Consider the following 21,114-nt stretch of genomic DNA (forward strand, 5'->3'; position numbering starts at 1 on the left):
TTCTCATCTCTGATCAGTTGTGAGAGAGACCCCGAAAGTCCTACGACTGTGTATCGATTTCCTCTAATTTCTTTCCATCTAACATCAGGTGTGGGACCTACCCCCGAAAATGCTACGAGTGTATATCGATCTAACGAGATCCAGTCTATCAATGACGTCGAGATATATTGCGAAGTGTCTTCCAGAACAACTCACCAATGGAAAATCTACCGGCAGTCAGAGCAAAACCCGCAAGAATTCCTTCCCGTTGACGCTTGCGGTAAGCCATTAGACAATGCCGTGCTGACGATTCCCAGGCGTTGCCTCAACTACGGCTTGTATAGAATTGACATCTCGGTTTATATGGCCGACACAGTCGGTGTTATTACGAGAAAGTCTGGCTATCGACGTATCTCCAGTAACCCGAACCTCAAGGCAGCTATTAAGGGGAATGTTTATGTCAAGATTCCCTACGGACAAATGGTGAGTACATACTCATATTGTTCCAAAATTCTACACGTGTCCTACATGCAAAAAGTGATTCGTATGCTATGGCTCATAGGAAAATCATTGCATCTATTAAACCATTAGCATAGTGCGTTTTTTTCTTCGTTTTTATTGGAAGTTTTGTAAACAGGTTAAGCAAAAAAAACCTTTATATATATATCAAGAAAGAACTATGCCGCATCTTCAACAACAACGGACTGCGAATTACCATAGAAGCCAACAAGCGAGTAGTCAACTTCCTAGACGTCACATTCGACCTGAACCGCAACACCTACCAGCCTTTCACCAAACCGAACGCCCCACTACAGTACGTCCACCGCGAGAGCAACAACCCACCTACCATCACAAAGAATATCTCTGCCAGTATCAACAAACGCTTATCTACACTATCATCAAACAAAGAAACCTTCGACCAAGCCGCCCCGCCATACCAGAAAGCACTCGACGAAAGTGGATATAACTACACGCTGCACTACGAACCAAACACCACAAGCAAACGCAAGAACCGCCAGCGCAACAACATCGTCTGGTACAACCCCCTTTTTGCAAGAACACAAGCACCAACATCGGCCACAGATTCCTCTCACTCATAGACAAGCACTTCCCTAAAGACCACAAACTCAGAAAAATCTTCAACCGGAACACAATCAAAATCAGTTATAGCTGCATGAACAACACCAAGCAGATAATTGACAGCCACAACAAACGCATAATCGCCTCATCAATAACAACCGAAGACGCCCCTACCTCCCTCGCCACCGCCAATAACAAAACATGCAACTGCAGACAAAAGAACGCGTGCCCCCTTGACGGAAACTGCCTCCAATCATCTGTTATCTACCAAGCCACTGTAACAAGAAAGGACAACAACACCTCCGAAACCTACGTAGGACTAACCGAGAACGAATTCAAGACAAGATATAGAAACCACACCGCCTCATTCCGACACGCTAAACACAGAAACTCGACCGAACTAACAAGTACATATGGAGCCTTAAAGACAACGACATAGAACACTTTATTTCATGGAAAATCCTGTCATCTCACTCCACCTACAACAGCTCTAGCAATGTAATCTCTGCCTCAAAGAAAAACTTATCCGCCAACCCAAGCTATCAACTTTAAACAAGCGTAACGAGCTAGTGTCTTCGTGCCGCCACAGGAACAAAGCGTCGTTATGCAACAGCTGAACTATTCAATTTTATCATAACAGCCACTCAAATTTCGCGCCCTATTTTTATGTTAATTTTATACATAGACAGTATATAAGTGATGGTAGTAATATATTCTTAATAAATCTCCTGATGAGTGGGCAAACCACGAAACAGGCTTGTAGAGATGAAACGGTAGTTCGCGTGTTTGTTTATATATATATATATATATATATATATATATATATATATATATATATATATATATATATATATATATATATATATATATATATATATATGCAGACAAAATAACGCGTGCCCCTTGACGGAAACTGCCTCCAATCATCTGTCAATCATCATAGGTGCGCTGAAAGCCGTGTTATATGGTTATCTTGTAGCGCAGACTTTCCGCTTGATGAACTCGGCCTTTAGTCCTTCCCTTCTTGCCTTCCATATTCTTTTCTTTTCACATTATTTTTCATTTTCTTTCCATTTCATTTCCATCCTTTCCTATAATCGCTTTTTTTCTTTCCTCCTCAGCTTTATTCCTTTTTCCTTCTACAGGTTTACTGCTTATTTTCGATAGATGTTTTTTTTTGCAAATCTGTATTGAGTATTATTTCGTATTCTTTTTCCTGTTTTGCAGATTACACTCGATTTCAGAGACAGTCAGGATCCTGACTTCGAGAAGGGCAACTTCACGGATATGAAATTTTATGTGCTTTGTCGGAATACTTCGGAATCACAGTTTGCTAACCTGAGTCACCCACCCTCGATTCCTGTCGTACAAGCGCCAATCAGGCTTAACTTTACCTCACAGGTAGCCCAGTTTATCCCTATAAATTTGAGGGGGGGGGGGGGGGGAGGGACGGAGTAGTTCATGCGGTGACTAGACGAAGACGACCAAGAAAAAAAATAGATGTACAACATCCGCCATTTCCCCTTGAACAATAATGGTGATAAAAGTTGATAAAACTAATATGATAATACAATGCAACTCGCATAACAGTTTTTGAAGCTGTTTTTAAAAATTGGCCGACAAAACATTTCGCGATAACTTTCTAGAAACAAAGTTTGGTATGTTATTTACAAATTTCTATCTAAAATATCAGAATAGCTTTCCCAAATTAGGTGATAGAAATTGATACTTTCTCGCGCTTGGTATTTTGCTAGTTTGACAAAATGGAGGCTTTGACTTAAAAAGTCATGTTGGTTTCAGCTTGATGACCGAGGCGGCTGTCTAGGGACTGGGGCTGGCCGGATGAATTTCACAGATAATAGCACTACCGTGATGACACTGGATACCAGAGAACCCGGATGGACCGAAAACAAGACGTAAGGCACTAAGAACTCACGTGACTTTTTGGGTGGCAAACTTGCGCGCGCGTTCCCGCTTTTAGCTCCAAATTAACGAAAAAAATCAAAGGGCTTAGTTTTATTGAAATATCTTAATGTTTTCGTCGCCCTCATGCTTGCCGGCTACAGCCTGTGTTTATTTTGGCTTTGAATTTATACTCAAAATATCACGTCACTTTTTAGTCGCCTATTGCCATCTATACAGTGGTATCTCTTTAAAACGCCAACTTCCCTACGTCCCGAAATATTGGTAGCTCAAAAAAACATATTTTAACCCCCTTAGGTGGCAAAAATGACGTTAAGAATGTTCACGGGTTGCTGTTGAGAGCGACAGGGACTTCAGTTTTATTGATTTTGAATCACCATGAAGGCGGTCCCAAGGATTGTTGGTTAATAACCTTTTTCAAAACTCTGAGCGATTATAAAGTGCGGCAGCAAGCAAAGTGTCTTAGTTTAAGAAAGTGGGCCAGTGGGCATATATCTCGCTGCTTTGACTTACACGAACTTTAATTATCAGTACAGTAATACAACAAATTGAGAACCCCTATATTGGGCCAAGCTATAGTTGAAAGTGACAGTGCCTCTACCCTGCTCCTAAACCATTTTTTCCCCAGGTATATTTTCACTCTTCTCATCATCAAGACAAACAAGCACGGCACCAAAACCGGGACGTTTGACCAGACAGTGGAACTATCCTTAGGAGATCCCCCCCGACTATCAACCAAGTAAGTCCTGCAGACGGAGAATGAACATGGGAACGATGAACCAAGTAAGTCCTACAGACGAACAATGAACATGTGAGCAATGAACCAAGTAAGTCCTACAGACGAACAATGAATATGTGAGCAATGAACCAAGTAAGTCCTACAGACGGACAATGAACATGTGAACAATGAACCAAGTAAGTCCTACAGACGAACACTGAATATGTGAGCAATGAACCAAGAAAGTCCTACAGACGGACAATGAACATGTGAACAATGAACCAAGTAAGTCCTACAGACGGACAATGAACATGTGAACAATGAACCAAGTAAGTCCTACAGACGGACAATGAACATGTGAACAATGAACCAAGTAAGTTCTACAGACGGACAATGAACATGTGAACAATGAACCAAGTAAGTCCTACAGACGGACAATGAACATGTGAACAATGAACCAAGTAAGTCCTACAGACGGACAATGAATATGTGAGCAATGAACCAAGTAAGTCCTACAGACGGACAATGAACATGTGAACAATGAACCAAGTAAGTCCTACAGACGAACACTGAATATGTGAGCAATGAACCAAGAAAGTCCTACAGACGGACAATGAACATGTGAACAATGAACCAAGTAAGTCCTACAGACGGACAATGAACATGTGAACAATGAACCAAGTAAGTCCTACAGACGGACAATGAACATGTGAACAATGAACCAAGTAAGTTCTACAGACGGACAATGAACATGTGAACAATGAACCAAGTAAGTCCTACAGACGGACAATGAACATGTGAACAATGAACCAAGTAAGTCCTACAGACGGACAATGAATATGTGAGCAATGAACCAAGTAAGTCCTACAGACGGACAATGAACATGTGAACAATAAACCAAGTAAGTCCTACAGACGAACACTGAATATGTGAGCAATGAACCAAGTAAGTCCTACAGACGAACAAAGAGCATGTGAACAATGAACCAAGTAAGTCCTACAGACGAACACTGAATATGTGAGCAATGAACCAAGTAAGTCCTACAGACGAACAATGAATATGTGAGCGATAAACCAATTAGCAAAAACAAGACAATGAACCTGTGAACTGTGACCTTTTGGGTGGCAAACTCGCTCGCGCTCAATTACGAATCAATCAGAAATTTTCCGTGTCAGAAAGGGCTAATTTTCATTGAAAGACTGTATTTTTCGTCGCTCTTGTTTTGCGGCTTCAGTCATTTCTATTCTCATTTCGGCGTGATTTGGCACTCACTTGATTTTTTAGTGAGTTTAAAAGGTGTTCTTTCCGCATTTGCTAGGATAACAAAAATGGAGGCTGACAGCTTGTTGTTTACCTTTTTTTAAAGATGCGGGCAAAATTGCCAGCGCAAAGTGAACACCGATCAGAAGTTGGCTATTGTTGGAAGCTGCATCGAGTGTTTTGGTCGCTTGACCTTCAAGTGGGACCTCTATAGACAGCTCTACTGTGACTTGCTGATAACCGCTGACCCTGGTTACTTCATCAAGATCCCGGATGAAGACTTTAAAAAGATGATACTGACGTCAATCGATGGGCAGAACCTTGTGATGAAGAAAGACTCGCTTATGCCAGACACGTGCTACACGCTCAGCTATAAGGCGTACAGACCCAGTGGTATCTTTGGCGAGAGCAAATACATGTTCCTCACGAACTCACCGCCTGAGAATGGTAAGCCTGTGGTACCACAGGTAGCCCAAGCTTCATATTTGTGCCTTTCGTTTTTTGTGATCTTACGGTAAACATTTTACGAAACACAAAAAAGTGAAAAATATATTACTTGCTAAGAAGAAAAATTTAGTGTAGTATTGTGTTTATGTTCACGTTTTGCATGTTTTCTGGCCATATTGAAGCATGAGGAAGTCATAAAGAAAATTATAGCCTTAGGTTTGGTCTAGTTTTCTTAGCATTCGCCAAAATGTGACTGTTCGCCGGTAAAAAGCCGCCATTTCAAAACAAAAAGGCTAGTTTAACCGCTCGGTACTGGAACTAGTCTTGCGTTTTTCAGCACTGAAAATCCGACCTGTGTGAAAGTGTTGTTTCCAAAACCCTCATCGTTTTTCCTATATTTTTTTATATTTTGATAATAGAATTGAGCTGTTTTAGTTGTATAATGGGTTAAAATTCGCCGTTATTCAAGCAGATTTAATACTGTGATGAATATCTCATTTGCATAGGGTTTCATAGCCTGCGAAACCACGCGTCACGCAAGTCGGATCGACGGGCTTTAAGAGAAAATTCATGAAAACTACCAAAAGATAGTTTTTCTGATTTTACATAGTTTTACTGTTATAGTTTTGTATGTATATTAGAATGAAATTGCCTCGCAGTAAAAACATTTTTAAAGATAAGTTAATAGAGTAGAAATTGAGAGTTCAAAATCAATTTAAAAAGCTTCCACGAACATCACAATCATCGGTGTCTTCAACATCAATGCCATCATATCCACCCTCACTTGCGTCGTCGTCTTTTTCTCTATTTTATGTTTAATGATCTTAAATTTTTACATTTTTTTCTAGGTACGATTTCGTTTGACCGTCTGAATGGCACTGCTATGAACACCACATTTCAAATCATGATCAAAGACTGGAATGACGTTGACCCGCCAATATTCTATGAAGCCTCTTTCAAAGGGTACGCCTCCTACCAAGTGTTCTCGTACACAGATAAAGGGAACGGCTCCTTTATGCTGCCTGTGGGAGACGCCAACACGAACTACACCGTGCAAGTGCGCCTGAGAGTGATCGACAGCTTGGGGGCGGGCGTCTCAAAGTATTTTAACTTCACGGTACAGTGATACGAATTTCCATTTGAAAATAGATCGGTATGCTTGCAAGAGACACACGACAAAAGTGTGACACTTTTGTAGTTATTGAAAATAGCTTTATTTGATTCAGAGGCAGATCTAGCTTTTTCCTGAAAAGGGTTTTGACCGGGAGTTAATTTTGGAGGTGGAAGGGTCCTACTGACTTGAAGGCACAGGTTAATTGATAACCTGCAAACTAATTGAGTGTCTTGCGTGCACTCATCCCCAAGAAAGAAATACGTATTACCTATGCCAACAAAGGAACTCACCTTTTATTTTCGGCAACAATTAGGATTAGCCGTGGGAGCATGCATTAAGAGAACAAAATCAGTTATTTATCGCACAAAACATTTTCCCTAGAGAGGGGTGTTGTTAAACCTCCCAAACCCTCCCCTGAATCCCTGGTACTATTAAAGGTGTCCCCAGTAACTCGCTTTAACTGAGGGGTGGATATGGATGCTTTCTGACGAGGTATTATGCGGGGGCATGTGATTGCGGTGTGATCAGGGTTTGATACATCTAAAAGTGTAACATCATCAGGAAGATATATGGTAAATCAATGTTTCTCCCTGCCTTAGGTGGAGCCATCAGACATAAGTCCAGCGCAGACTTATAGTTACCTCGCCACACTGATATCGGATGAGAACAGTATACTTAACCAGGCCAAACAAAGAGGGGACATGATGGCCCTCAACCAGATAATCTCAGCTGCAAGCTCTCTTCTTAACCTACTTGAAGAAAAGGTAAGTACTCGGAAATGGCAACATCACTGCGGCTTGCAATGATCTGCGAGCTCTCACTGACGATTTCCAACAGCTAAATCGTTTTCAGGCTTTCTTTATTCAAAATCCCTGTGAACTTTTTCATTGGCCAGCACTGAAATGGTCTCTCCGCAAGGCGCTACCTATCGAAAAGCACCAAATGTACCCTACCGTAAGTCTTTTGTATGTGTTTAGGACAAGGAACTTATCAACAGCGGCAGAAATATCACAGCAGACGAACAAGCAGCACTGAACAAGGCTGCGGCTCATCGAGAGCAAGTAAGGAAATACTAGCTAGATATGAGTAGAGGCGAGGCCCAAGTAAGGAAATACTAGTTAGATATGAGTAGAGGCGAGGCCCAAGTAAGGAAATACTAGTTAGATATGAGTAGAGGCGAGGCCCAAGTAAGGAAATACTAGTTAGATATGAGTAGAGGCGAGGCCCAAGTAAGGAAATACTAGTTAGATATGAGTAGAGGCGAGGCCCAAGTAAGGAAATACTAGTTAGATATGAGTAGAGGCGAGGCCCAAGTAAGGAAATACTAGTTAGATATGAGTAGAGGCGAGGCCCAAGTAAGGAAATACTAGTTAGATATGAGTAGAGGCGAGGCCCAAGTAAGGAAATACTAGTTAGATAAAAGTAGAGGCGAAGCCCAAGTAAGAAAATACTAGTTAGATATAAGTAGAGGCGAGATCCTTACTGTCGTGGATCTTATCACAGGATAAACAAAGAAAAACCGGAAACATAATGGGTCACTTGATATTAATTACCAAATTAACCCAACTAAAGAGGGGAGCAACAGGCGATGTTTGAATTTGTTCCCTCGCCTACGATCCCATCTTCGTTTGTCCGGAGCGAATCACTAAGTGCGTAGAACTGAGATTTTCTCACCAGGACTTAGCCTTTTCACAGACTATTTTCAAAGTATTTCCGACAATCATAATCAGGTACGCGTATTGTGAAGTATGAATGTCCAAAGAATATTGAGAATATTGAGAAAGAGAAAGCGACTATGCCAATGTCAGCAGCAATTTCGAAAGCGAGAAAGACGAGTCCTTGGATTCAGGGTTTCAGATAGGTCGATCTTCCTTTAAAATACCCAAAGTTTCTTGCCGGGACCTACTGGCAAAGCCAACAAAGCCTGCGAAGAAAAAGCCTTCAGACTGGTATGAATGAATAAAATAGTCTGACAGTTTTGGAAAGTTCAGTGTCAACCCTAAAACTGTTTGCTTGTTAACTGAAGGGTAAATAGGTAGCAGCTGTGACGAGGGATTTTCTTTAGCAGGGGCGTGACATATTGGTGGTAATGATACAAAGATATTAAGATTATTTCCTTATAGTTTTTAACCATACTGAGGGGGGAGGGGGGCACGAGATCCCCCCTGCTACTGCCCATGATAAGGCGATGGATTTCTAAAACTTCACACCTTTTTATTATATTATAGCTAAGGACATCGTTTTCGACCGTTCTGACGGACATTTACGCGTACACGGTAGCAGATGTGCAAATGTTGTCGAGCTCCGTCGCTATGGTTACTGAGAAATATACTGAGATTACAAATACTGCGCAGGTGAGTCTTGAATAATTAAAAATGATTTTTGTATTTTTATAGTTTTTGGGATTGCGATCTATGAAATCCAAGATATTAATACTGCCTACATTTGGACAATTAAAAAAATCCAATCTATCCCATCCCGCTGGAGCTAGCTTTCAGGCGTGTTCGAGGGGTCCGGAGCCAACCTTGCTCATAGAACGAGATGAGTATGACTCCGGTTGACCCCTTCGCTGGTGATAAAGAAGAAGATAATTTTCTGTGTTATATAAAAAGTTTCTAGATGGATCTAGTGACCTATTACCAGAGCTAAGGATGCCGATTTGAACTAAATTGATCCGTGGTCAGTGAATTACTACTCTGGACCCCACCCTGAGTTTTCGACACGCATTAAGTAACCGAGCTATTGGCTTTTATCGGCTTTTATAATCACCGAGGAACAATTATGCCGATTATGACGTTAGCTCTGTAGTCAAATGATCATTTAAAAAAAAAATGGCCAGTCTGTTCCAACCCAAAAACCATTAAATCGTAGCTCTCTGAGAGCTAGAGAGACTCTTTTATAATCTCTCGTCAATTCTTTTCCTCTCCAGGGGGTCTCTAAACGGTGGATTTCGAAACATTCTGCAACTTCAATATTATATTTTGTTTGTTTGCAGGCGAAGTTAATGACATCGTTTTCCAACATGCTCGATGCTCTTACAATACAGTCCTCCCAGGATGTTGGATTTCAGGCCGTAAAAGAAACGGTGAACACGATGCTCAGCGGTATCGCTGGCCTAGCCTTGGGTGCCTCCGGTCTTGCTTCTGATAACGAGACATCGGGCCTTACCAATGTCACCGTAGGAAATACAACAGTTTTGAAGCCACTGAAAGACGCCGTGAGTAGCCTCTGGTTAAGGGTGCTGTGAAAAAATGAAAAGGATTGATTACATTTTTGGCTTCCCCCTTGCCCTTCCCCCTCCTCTTCTCCAATTTCATTTTTTTTCCTCCTCTCCCATTCCATTATCCCCGCTCCTCCTATTTCATTATCCCCTCTCCTTCCATTTCATTATTTTCCCATCATTTACCATCCAATTTCATTATTTTCCATTTTTACCCTCCCATTTCATTATTTCCCCACTATTTACCCTCCCATTTCGTTATTTCCCCTCCCCTCACCTCCCCTACCCTTTCATCATTTCCCCTTACCTCCCCTCCCATTTTATTATTTCTCCAATATTTACCCTCCCATGTCATTATTTTCCATTATTTACCCTCCCATTTCATTATCTCCCCTCACTTCCTCTCCTTTTTTATTATCTTCCCTTACCTTCCCTTCCATTTCATTATCTCCCCTCACCTCCCCTCCCATTTTATTATCTCCCCTCCCCTCACCTCCCCTCCCATTTTATTATCTGCCCGCACCTCCCCTCCCATTCCCTTATCTCCCCTTACCTCCCCTCCCATTTCATTATCTCCCCTCTCCCCCCCTCCCATTTCATTATCTCCCCTCTCCTCCCCTCCCATTTCATTATCTCCCCTCTCCTCCCCTAAGGCTGGTGACTTGGTTCTGACTACCTCGGCTTCAGCGCAGACAAAAAAAAATTAAACCTGTACAGGATAGAAGAGGGATGGAATTATCCCCGAATCGATTTTTTTAAGCAATCCGCTTAAAAGCCAGGGAGAAATGATTTTTTGGACGTCAGTTTTAGCTTTTCGCCGACATAGCAGCTGGTCAAATGGCATCCTTGGAATGTAATTGGCATAGACACCGTAGCCCCACACCACCCTAGAGCCGACTTGTCTTTGTCACAGTTTCCGCACTAACATCTGAATTGTGAGCTGTTGTGTAAAACGTAATTTGTAGAGCTAAGAGTCGATCTGGAATAGAGAGGAAAGGAGTGGTTTAGGGTAGTGTGGGGCTAGGCTGTGATATGCAGATTCCATTCAAGTATTCCGTAAACTTACGGCTCGTCCACAGGCTTACCAACTTCTCAGTCAGTCTCAAGTCAATCCCAGTAACTAGCCCGAATATTTTCACGATTGATCACCTCCTGTAATTTTCCTGTAATTGTCTTATATCCTAGAATAAAGGTCACAATAAATTCTAATTGCTTTGTGATGTGTATTTATCCAGAATAGGCGGTATTTCTAACGTTGCGGAATCCCTTAACTGCTTAAACGATAGAAATACCGCCTATTCAGAATAAATACACATCAAAAAGCAATGAAAGTTTATTGTGACCTTTTTCTAGGATATAAGACAATTATAGGACAATTACAGGAAGGAGGTAGTTACTGGGATTGACTTGAGACTGACAGAGAGGTTGGTAAGCCTGTGGCTCGTTGTAGAGAAATCAAAGTGTGAAGTCTTATTGTAGACTCTTTGTGGACGGGTATTCTGAAGTTTCTCCAAAGACGAGCGAGCACGTGGTCTTCCCATTCATTTCTTGTCCTATCTTTTCCTTCTTTCCTCTTTATGCTTTTCCTTTTTTCTCTCAAGGGACCTTAAGATTTACAATGGTGGAGAGTCGAGGACGGCGCGCAAGATCGCACCGCGCGCTACCCCATTGTTTTTTAAGCGCGCGGAGAAATACAACGTGTGCTCCGTCGTTGTCCCTCCGCCTTCGCGAGTCTAAAACCCCTTATATCAAAATGACTCCATAACATCATTCTTCAAAGTTGTTTTTTATTTCTCAGGCCGTCGATCGCTGCTTTCAAGCCATATCGTTTCTCAAAACTGCCCTCCAACTGACATTGAGTAACATGGTGGCAGGAGAGAGCCTGGTGCACTTCAAAACACCCATTTTAAACGCAACTGTTGGGCGAGTTTCTATTGCGGACATGCAAGAAGGATTCACTTTGTCGGATGGGCTGGCTTCTTTCAACTTGCCATTGCCCGAGTCAATGGGTATAGACGCTAATCTAACCGGTCCTAACCGGTTTGGGCATACCGATTTCATAGTAAGCTCTTAGCGCAATGATAAAAACCTATAAATCTTTCCTATTTTATTTTTACTCTAGATAAAACGACCAAAAGGAATTCACCCTTTCGGCGCTGGAAAGTCACGTGCGTTTTACGGGGTCAAAGTCCAACAAATCGTAAACAACCCGCGAAAGTTCGGACAAGTGTAGAAGCGTGTTTATAATTTGATGGACTTTGGCCTTGTAATACGCACGTGACTTTCCAGCGCCGAAAGGGTGAATTATTGGTCTATTTGTTAAAAAAATGCTGTTTAAGCATAGGGTGATAATAAGCTCCACGTATTCTGATGAATTGTTGTTATATCGTAACATATCGGCCGTATGCTTGGGTATCGATGCCAAATACAGTAAACAATCTTTTCTCTTTATCTTTTAGATGCCAAGTTTTCTTAAAACTCCATACGCGTGGATGAATTCCAGTTCGCAGATCAGAAGTCAGTCTGTTGGCCTTAGTATGACAAACTCCAGCGGTTCTCCGTTAAACACCAGTCACTTCGAAGACTACGTCGATATTTTCATCCCTCGCGATGCCAGCGAAGTACCTGAACCTGAAATTAAGAATATGAGACCGTACAAGGAGGGGGTGTACCGACAAGATCAGAAGTTCAACCTTTCATCTGATGAGATGTCTCTGCATATTGAGCTAAGGCCGGTCAACGCAAGTCACCAGTATGAGGCTTGTGTCCGGTACAGGGAACGTCCGGATCTGGAACAACAGCCTCCGGTCTATATCCGGAAATGGACCATCCCGGATTTCAGCAGTTGTCAAATGAGAAACATTACGACCGAAAGAAATGGAACTAATGAAGTTCGGCCTGACGAGCTAAACGTAGACAGAGACTGCACGCAAGACCCCTACACCATACACCTTTCCAACTCATTCCTCAATGACACCGGCGAATATTATCTAAGTAAGTTAATAGGTAGTATTAGATTGGTTTATTTTAATATCCGGCACCTCTACAAAAGTTAATGGGTGGTATTAGATTGATTTATTATAATATCCGACACCTCTACTAAATTTAATGGGTGGTATTAGATTGCTTTATTATAATGTCCGACACCTCTACTACAAAAGTTAATAGGTGGTATTAGATTGGTTTATCATAATGTCCGGCATCTCTAAAAAAGTTAATAGGTGGAATTAGATTGATTTATTATAATGTCCGGCACCTCTACTAAATTTAATGAGTGGAATTAGATTGGTTTATTATAATGTCCGACACCTCTACTACAAAAGTTAATAGGTGGTATTAGATTGGTTTATTATAATGTCCGGCACCTCTACAAAAGTTAATAGGTGGTATTAGATTGATTTATTATAATATCCGACACCTCTACTAAATTTAATGGGTGGTATTAGATTGCTTTATTATAATGTCCGACACCTCTACTACAAAAGTTGATAGGTGGTATTAGATTGGTTTATTATAATGTCCGGCACCTCTACAAAAGTTAATAGGTGGTATTAGATTGATTTATTATAATGTCCGGCACCTCTACTAAATTTAATGGGTGGTATTAGATTGGTTTATTATAATGTCCGACACCTCTACTACAAAAGTTAATAGGTGGTATTAGATTGGTTTATTATAATTTCCGGCACCTCTACAAAAGTTAATAGGTGGTATTAGATTAGTTTATTATAATGTCCTGCACCTCTACAAAAGTTAATAGGTGGTATTAGATTGATTTATTATAATATCCGACACCTCTACTAAATTTAATGGGTGGTATTAGATTGCTTTATTATAATGTCCGACACCTCTACTACAAAAGTTGATAGGTGGTATTAGATTGGTTTATTATAATGTCCGGCACCTCTACAAAAGTTAATAGGTGGTATTAGATTGATTTATTATAATGTCCGGCACCTCTACTAAATTTAATGGGTGGTATTAGATTGGTTTATTATAATGTCCGACACCTCTACTACAAAAGTTAATAGGTGGTATTAGATTGATTTATTATAATGTCCTGCACCTCTACAAAAGTTAATAGGTGGTATTAGATTGATTTATTATAATGTCCGGCACCTCTACTAAATTTAATGGGTGGTATTAGATTGCTTTATTATAATGTCCGACACCTCTACTACAAAAGTTAATAGGTGGTATTAGATTGATTTATTATAATGTCCTGCACCTCTACAAAAGTTAATAGGTGGTATTAGATTGGTTTATTATAATGTCCTGCACCTCTACAAAAGTTAATAGGTGGTATTAGATTGATTTATTATAATATCCGACACCTCTACTAAATTTAATGGGTGGTATTAGATTGCTTTATTATAATGTCCGACACCTCTACTACAAAAGTTGATAGGTGGTATTAGATTGGTTTATTATAATGTCCGGCACCTCTACAAAAGTTAATAGGTGGTATTAGATTGATTTATTATAATGTCCGGCACCTCTACTAAATTTAATGGGTGGTATTAGATTGGTTTATTATAATGTCCGACACCTCTACTACAAAAGTTAATAGGTGGTATTAGATTGGTTTATCATAATGTCCGGCACCTCTAAAAAAGTTAATAGGTGGAATTAGATTGATTTATTATAATGTCCGGCACCTCTACTAAATTTAATGAGTGGAATTAGATTGGTTTATTATAATGTCCGACACCTCTACTACAAAAGTTAATAGGTGGTATTAGATTGGTTTATTATAATGTCCGGCACCTCTAAAAAAGTTAATAGGTGGAATTAGATTGATTTATTATAATGTCCGGCACCTGAGTGGAATTAGATTGGTTTATTATAATGTCCGACACCTCTACTACAAAAGTTAATAGGTGGTATTAGATTGGTTTATTATAATGTCCGGCACCTCTACAAAAGTTAATAGGTGGTATTAGATTGATTTATTATAATATCCGACACCTCTACTAAATTTAATGGGTGGTATTAGATTGGTTTATTATAATGTCCGACACCTCTACTACAAAAGTTAATAGGTGGTATTAGATTGATTTATTATAATGTCCTGCACCTCTACAAAAGTTAATAGGTGGTATTAGATTGGTTTATTATAATGTCCGGCACCTCTACAAAAGTTAATAGGTGGTATTAGATTGGTTTATTATAATGTCCGACACCTCTACTACAAAAGTTAATAGGTGGTATTAGATTGGTTTATTATAATGTCTGGCACCTCTACAAAAGTTAATAGGTGGTATTAGATTGGTTTATTATAATGTCCTGCACCTCTACAAAAGTTAATAGGTGGTATTAGATTGGTTTATTATAATGTCCGGCACCTCTACAAAAGTTAATAGGTGGTATTAGATTGGTTTATTATAATGTCCGACACCTCTACAAAAGTAGAGGTGCAGGATGAGATGCGAGCACTGCCTCTTACCTAAAACACTGGTGAGTAATGACTATTCACCAATATTCACTGATTTGAGCCTGAGATACAAATGATTTTTTAACGTGTGTTTACTGCGGCCATTCCAATCATCATTTCGTGTATTGGTAGTGTGTACTATCCATTATCCTAATATAGCGAACCAATCAGAGCGGCCATTCTTATGAAGTTCCGGTAAATTAAATACTTAAGCATAATCGTATTTTTTAAGGTATTTTGTACTACGAGATCCCACCAACTGAAGACCCTTCCACCGATGCCGTCCCCACAGACACGCCCTCTCGAAAAAAGCGAGCAATTCCAGCAGGCTGCAAGGACCACAACGGAAGAATGAAAAGATCATGCGTGTTCATCCCCCCTCCACCGCCCAAACCTACGACTCCACCCAAACACGGCTCGGGGGGGTTCGCGGGGTACAGGGCTCCGAACTTGGACTACAATGGACAGCCTTTCAACACATCACAGGTCCCGCACTACAGTATAAGGGTTTACTCCTCAAATTGCTTGTTCTTCGACGAAAAAAACATGACGTGGGTCAATAACGGCTGTGAGGTAAACATTGAAAGAGAGTGGCATTATTCCGAAATCTGTAGCCCCATAATGTTTTATCCCCATCAGTCGGTATCCCTGTGTGTTATATCCCCCATCAATCGGTATCCCTGTGGTGTTCCCCTTATCAATCGGTATCCCTGTACAGTTATATCTCCCATCATTCGGTATCTATTTGCTGTTATATCCCCTATCAATCGGTGTCCCTGTGGTGTTTTATACCCATCAATCGGTATCCCTGTGGTGTTAAATCCCCATAAACTTTCGCAGGTTGGAAACCGCACACGCATTTGGAAGGTACACTGTGAGTGTAACCACTTGACCGACTTTGGGAGTGATTTCTTTGTGGCGCCTAATCCGATAGACTTCGACAAAGTGTTCAGTGCCGATCTGAGCGAAAACTTCCTGGTCATAACCACTGTCTGCGGTCTCTTTGGGTTGTACCTAATAGCAGTGATCTTCGCGCGACGGGCAGACCTCAGAGACAAAAAGAAGGTAAATCACGTGACCTCAGAGACAAACAGAAGGTAAATCACGTGACCTCAGAGACAAACAGAAGGTAAATCACGTGACCTCAGAGACAAGCAGAAGGTAAATCACGTTACCTCATATACAAGCAGAAGGTAAAATCACGTGACCTCAGAGACAATCAAAAGGTAAATCACATGACCTCAAAGACAAGCAAAAGGTAAATCACGTGACCTCAAAGACAAGCAAACAGTAAATAACCTAACCACAAAGACAAGCAAATGGAAAATCACGTGACTTAAAACTTTTTATATATATTGTAGTGAATTTATAATCATTATTATAACATAATATTAAAACTGTAAAGCGCCTTGGATCTATAGGAGAAAGGCGCTTTATAAATCTATATTATTATTATTATTTGTTAAAAACTAAATCACTTGACCTTAATTTTAGGTTTGTAGCAAGTAGAAGGCGGAATGCGTAACTTTTCTTTAAAAAATACGAGTCCTCTTGTAAGTAAGTCCTCTTGTTTTTTTAATGATTTTTTTACATTTATCTTTAGACTGGAGCTACCCCCCTACCGACCAACGCCCCTCCAGGCTCGACTTCGTACCTCCTGTCCATCCACACCGGGGTGCGTCAGAATGCGGGGACGACAGCAGATGTGTCTATCGTGCTCACAGGGGAGGAGGGCGAGTCCCAGCCCACCGTGCTCAAGGACCCGAGCAGGCCGTTATTCACGAGGGGCGCCGACAATAACCTAGTCCTGACGCTGCCCAACTCCCTTGGAAAACTGACCCACGTGCGAGTTTGGCATGACAATGATGGTAGGAGAGTAGTCCGATGAGGCAGGTGCTCCGCTCTGTCTGTGTGGAGATTCTCATTGCTGTTGTGTTTGCCGATGATAACGCTTTTTACAAGATGATGAATTTTCACTGCTGCTGTTGATGATCAATAGAAAAAGGATGATAATGGCGATACGAAAAAGGCTTATTACAAAAATAATGGTGGTGGTGATGATGATGGCGTTGATGGTGATGATGATGATGATGATGATGATGATGATGATGATGATGATGATGATGATGATGATGATGATGATGATGATGATGATGATGATGATGATGATGATGATGATGATGATGATGGTGGTGGTGGCGGTGGCGGTGGTGGTGGTGGTGGTGGTGGTGGTGGTGGTGGTGGTGGTGGTGGTTGTGGTGACGGTGGTGGTGGTGACGGTGGTGGTGGTGGTGGTGACGGTGACGGTGACGGTGGTGATGATATTGGTGGTGGTAATGATGATAGTTGAGATGATGATGATGAAAATGACAAATTTTTTTCATCTCATTGTAATAAAGACGTTTTTTATTGATAATTCCAGGCAGCTCTCCATCCTGGTACCTCAGCCGCATCAGCGTTGAAAACATGAACACCAAGGAGCGATGGTACTTCATCTGCGAGCGCTGGCTCGCGGTAGAAGAAGACGACGGCCGCGTGGATCGCATCCTTCCAATCGCAAGCAAACAAGAGCTCACACATTTCAATCACCTGTTCGTCAGTAAGACCGTCAAAGAACTCGGTGACGGTCACTTGTGGTTCTCGATCGTAACTCGCCCGCCACAGAGCGTCTTTACCCGTGTGCAGCGGCTCTCATGCTGCTTGTCTCTTCTCTACTGCACCATGATCACAAGCTGCATGTTCTACAACACGGGAGGCGAGACAAATGAGAACTACGTGATCCATATTGGTTCGCTGAGCTTCGATTTGCGCCAAATGATCATCGGGTTACAGTCTAGTCTTATTGTGTTTCCCGTGAATTTCGCTCTTGTGCACGTATTCAGGAGTATCCGGAAAGAGGAGAATGAGCCGGTTAATAAGTTCAAAGATGTTACCGCGGACGAAGGATTCGATGAGATTTCCGAGGTCCCAATTTCTGAGGCTGAACAGAACGAATATGAAGACGTTATTAATAAACCTGAAAAGGCATCGATTATCGGGGAAGAGCAAGAAGCTGTTGAAGATAAGGGGAAAGATTTTGGATCAGACGATGAACCAGGATCGGTGTCTATCGGCGATGATGGGACTGACCTTGTAAAGAATGACGAGCTTGAACCAGAAGATAAAGTAGACAATTCCACACAAGAAAGAGCAGAAAACAGAGAGGATAAGGTAAAAATTGATCCCGGTGCTAATGATAAGCCATCAGAGAATAGCCAAGGCAAAGAAGAAAAGAAGAAGAAAAAAGGACTTCATCCAAACTGGCGCTATCTTGCATGGACCACATTTGTTTTAAGCACCCTGGCTTGCTCAACATTTACAGTTTTCTACAGTCTATCCTGGGGTCCTGAGTTGGCAAACAAGTGGCTTCTTGCCTTCGTGATGTCATTCTTCCAATCCGTACTACTGATCCAGCCAATCAAAGTCCTGTGTGCCTCGATTATCTTCGCTCTGATTATCAAGAAGCCTGTCGATGTGGACGAGGAAGAAACGGAATTAAAAGAAGTCCCTAAGCACATGAGGGAGAAGTCAGTGCAAGACCTGCTTCGCGAGATGGAAGATGAGGAGGATGAGATTAAGAAAGGGTGAGGCCTTGCGTTACCAAATGCGTCAAATCACTCGTCACGCTATCCAGTTGTCCCAGTTATAGTCGGAGCAAAAGGCTTTTGCTCCGACGAAGGTCTAACGCGCGAAACGTCAGCGCAACCACTTTGTTTTACAGAGGCGTTTAACATACCTTTTCAACCTTGTGTTGATTCATACCTTTTCCATACATTAGTTTTCTCCAATTTTGTAAGAAACAATAACGGAGGTGTGCCTTTTTTTCAGTCCTCCTGATGCGTTACATTTGCTGGCCGCGCGCCAGAAGAGATTGAAGGAGATCCAGATGTCGATGATACTCAAGGAAATACTCGCCTACTTTATTTTTATCGCCGTTCTTCTGCTGGTTGCCTATGGCAACAGAGATCCTAACGCCTACCTTCTGCGGAAGACGTTGGTCGAAGAGTTTGTGAGCCTGGATGAATCTGGCGTTAGCCTTGATGAGGTACAGTGGAAGAACGGGACTATAATAGTTCTGTAATTTTAGCGATGCTGAGATTCTTACCTAAGTGATCAATGTTACCTTGTTTTAGAATGGGTATAATATATATTAGTATATAAAACTCGAGAACCTAGCAAGAACAAGTGATTTGATTGGTTGAGAAACTCGGGATAAAATGCAATATACACCTCCTAGGTGGATATTTTCCTGCGCCCCGAAATCAATCAAAATGGCGGGTGTAACAGCCGATTTGCGAGTTTTCCGAAAACAAAATTGCTCTAAAGCCCGTTTTATATACTAAAACTACTAAATTATATATAAATATATGCTAAATTATATACAAAATTACACCATTTCCATTTCGAAGGATAGTGGCTTTAAAAATATCCACTATTCACCTCAATTGAAATGGTATAATTGTTAAATAGATAGATATAAAATAAATAGATATGAAAAATAAATTTGTAAAGCTGATCGACTTTTAAGATACAACAAGGGAACAGACTTAGACTTGGTCGAGTCGAAGGCATAGAAGGCGCCTCAGCAATGGCGAAAAAAAGGCTAACTCAACCCAGGTTGGAACCGGGAATCGAACCCGGAACCCAGAGGCACGGACGCTAGAGAGCGACGCTCTGCCAACTCCGCCACCAAGGAACTCTGTTTTGTTACTCCAGTTGTCATGGTATCTCACATTGTCTTTGTATACACCTTTTGCTTTTCATTACCGAGAAATACGCATTCATTTTAGCTAAAATTACAAACATTTACGCCGATGTACTGTCATTTAAGCGAAATTAAAATCATTTGAACTAAAAGAAAATACATTAACGAACTTTACATAATCGAGTGCACACAATTGCATTTTCTTCACATTCATTTACACTATTCGATAACTAGGAATGAAGAATCTTTTCATTTGCGCGTTGATACATAACAATAGCACAAACAAAATATCAATAATACGAGAACTCGCAATCAATACAGTGAATTAAATATTCATTAACATTTTTATTTCAGCAAGTGCAAACAATAGTATTTTGTGAAAGTCATTTGCGTGCTTCTTACAAACGTTAGCGCCTCCGTACAAACAATAAGCCCTTTATGAAAAACAACATCCTAAAATAATTATTCAATTACTTCTCGTTTATTTGTGCCCTAATAATGCACATACATTCAAAATAAATGATACTAGCACTAAAAAAATTGTATTCGATCATTTCGCCGTTTTAACCCGTTTTAAGCCCAAATACAGAAACAAAAATGTTGCTGCCCTACAGTCCGTTTCTTAACTCTGTAGAACAGGTAATAAGTTGTTTGAAAGCAGCGATAAGCGCAGATATTTCACGGCCTCAAACAACAGGGATGAAGCAAGGAACAGAGGAGTACCATTAGGTATTTATCGGACAAATTTGTTGCTGGAAGCGCTTCAACGAAACATCAATACCATCAAACAGCCAAAATGTGCTGAATGGTATAGGTTCACGCAAACCTATCTACCACGCTGCCTCAACGGCGAAATGATCGAATATTATTTTTGAGCGCTAGTATCATTTATTTTACATGTATGTGCATTATTAGGGCACAAATAAACGATAAGTAATTGAATAATTATTTTAGGATATTGTTTGTCATAAAGGGCTTATTGTTTGTACGGAGGCGCTAACGTTTGTAAGAAGCACGCAAATGACTTTCACAAAATACTATTGTTTGCACTTGCTCTAATAAAAATGTTAATGAATGTTTCGTTCACTGTATTGATTGCGAGTTCTCGTATTATTGATATTTTGTTTGTGCTATTGTCAGATTGTTATGTATCAACGCGAAAATGAAAATACATTTTTTATTCCTGGTTGTCGAA

The 21,114-nt window shown here is 40.8% G+C and overlaps 1 protein-coding gene across 4 annotated transcripts in view; it reads left to right on the forward strand.

The window, feature by feature from the left end:
• The window catches only part of LOC5521481, a 49,170-nt gene that overhangs the window by 23,567 nt on the left and 4,489 nt on the right, over nucleotides 1–21,114 (forward strand). For all 4 annotated transcript variants that reach the window (XM_048720868.1, XM_048720866.1, XM_048720867.1 and 1 more), the window contains 17 exons: nucleotides 89–462; nucleotides 2,287–2,460; nucleotides 2,860–2,975; nucleotides 3,611–3,721; nucleotides 5,067–5,407; nucleotides 6,256–6,524; nucleotides 7,121–7,285; nucleotides 7,499–7,582; nucleotides 8,750–8,875; nucleotides 9,517–9,738; nucleotides 11,540–11,803; nucleotides 12,201–12,735; nucleotides 15,408–15,748; nucleotides 16,016–16,240; nucleotides 16,779–17,043; nucleotides 17,598–18,798; nucleotides 19,043–19,259. In XM_048720868.1, coding sequence (XP_048576825.1) covers nucleotides 89–462; nucleotides 2,287–2,460; nucleotides 2,860–2,975; nucleotides 3,611–3,721; nucleotides 5,067–5,407; nucleotides 6,256–6,524; nucleotides 7,121–7,285; nucleotides 7,499–7,582; nucleotides 8,750–8,875; nucleotides 9,517–9,738; nucleotides 11,540–11,803; nucleotides 12,201–12,735; nucleotides 15,408–15,748; nucleotides 16,016–16,240; nucleotides 16,779–17,043; nucleotides 17,598–18,798; nucleotides 19,043–19,259 — 5,030 coding nt within the window. The remainder of the gene's footprint in view (nucleotides 1–88; nucleotides 463–2,286; nucleotides 2,461–2,859; nucleotides 2,976–3,610; nucleotides 3,722–5,066; nucleotides 5,408–6,255; nucleotides 6,525–7,120; nucleotides 7,286–7,498; nucleotides 7,583–8,749; nucleotides 8,876–9,516; nucleotides 9,739–11,539; nucleotides 11,804–12,200; nucleotides 12,736–15,407; nucleotides 15,749–16,015; nucleotides 16,241–16,778; nucleotides 17,044–17,597; nucleotides 18,799–19,042; nucleotides 19,260–21,114) is intronic.

The sequence above is a fragment of the Nematostella vectensis genome, chromosome 13 (genome assembly GCF_932526225.1).
Source record: "Nematostella vectensis chromosome 13, jaNemVect1.1, whole genome shotgun sequence".
Classification (NCBI taxonomy): Eukaryota; Metazoa; Cnidaria; class Anthozoa; order Actiniaria; family Edwardsiidae; genus Nematostella; species Nematostella vectensis.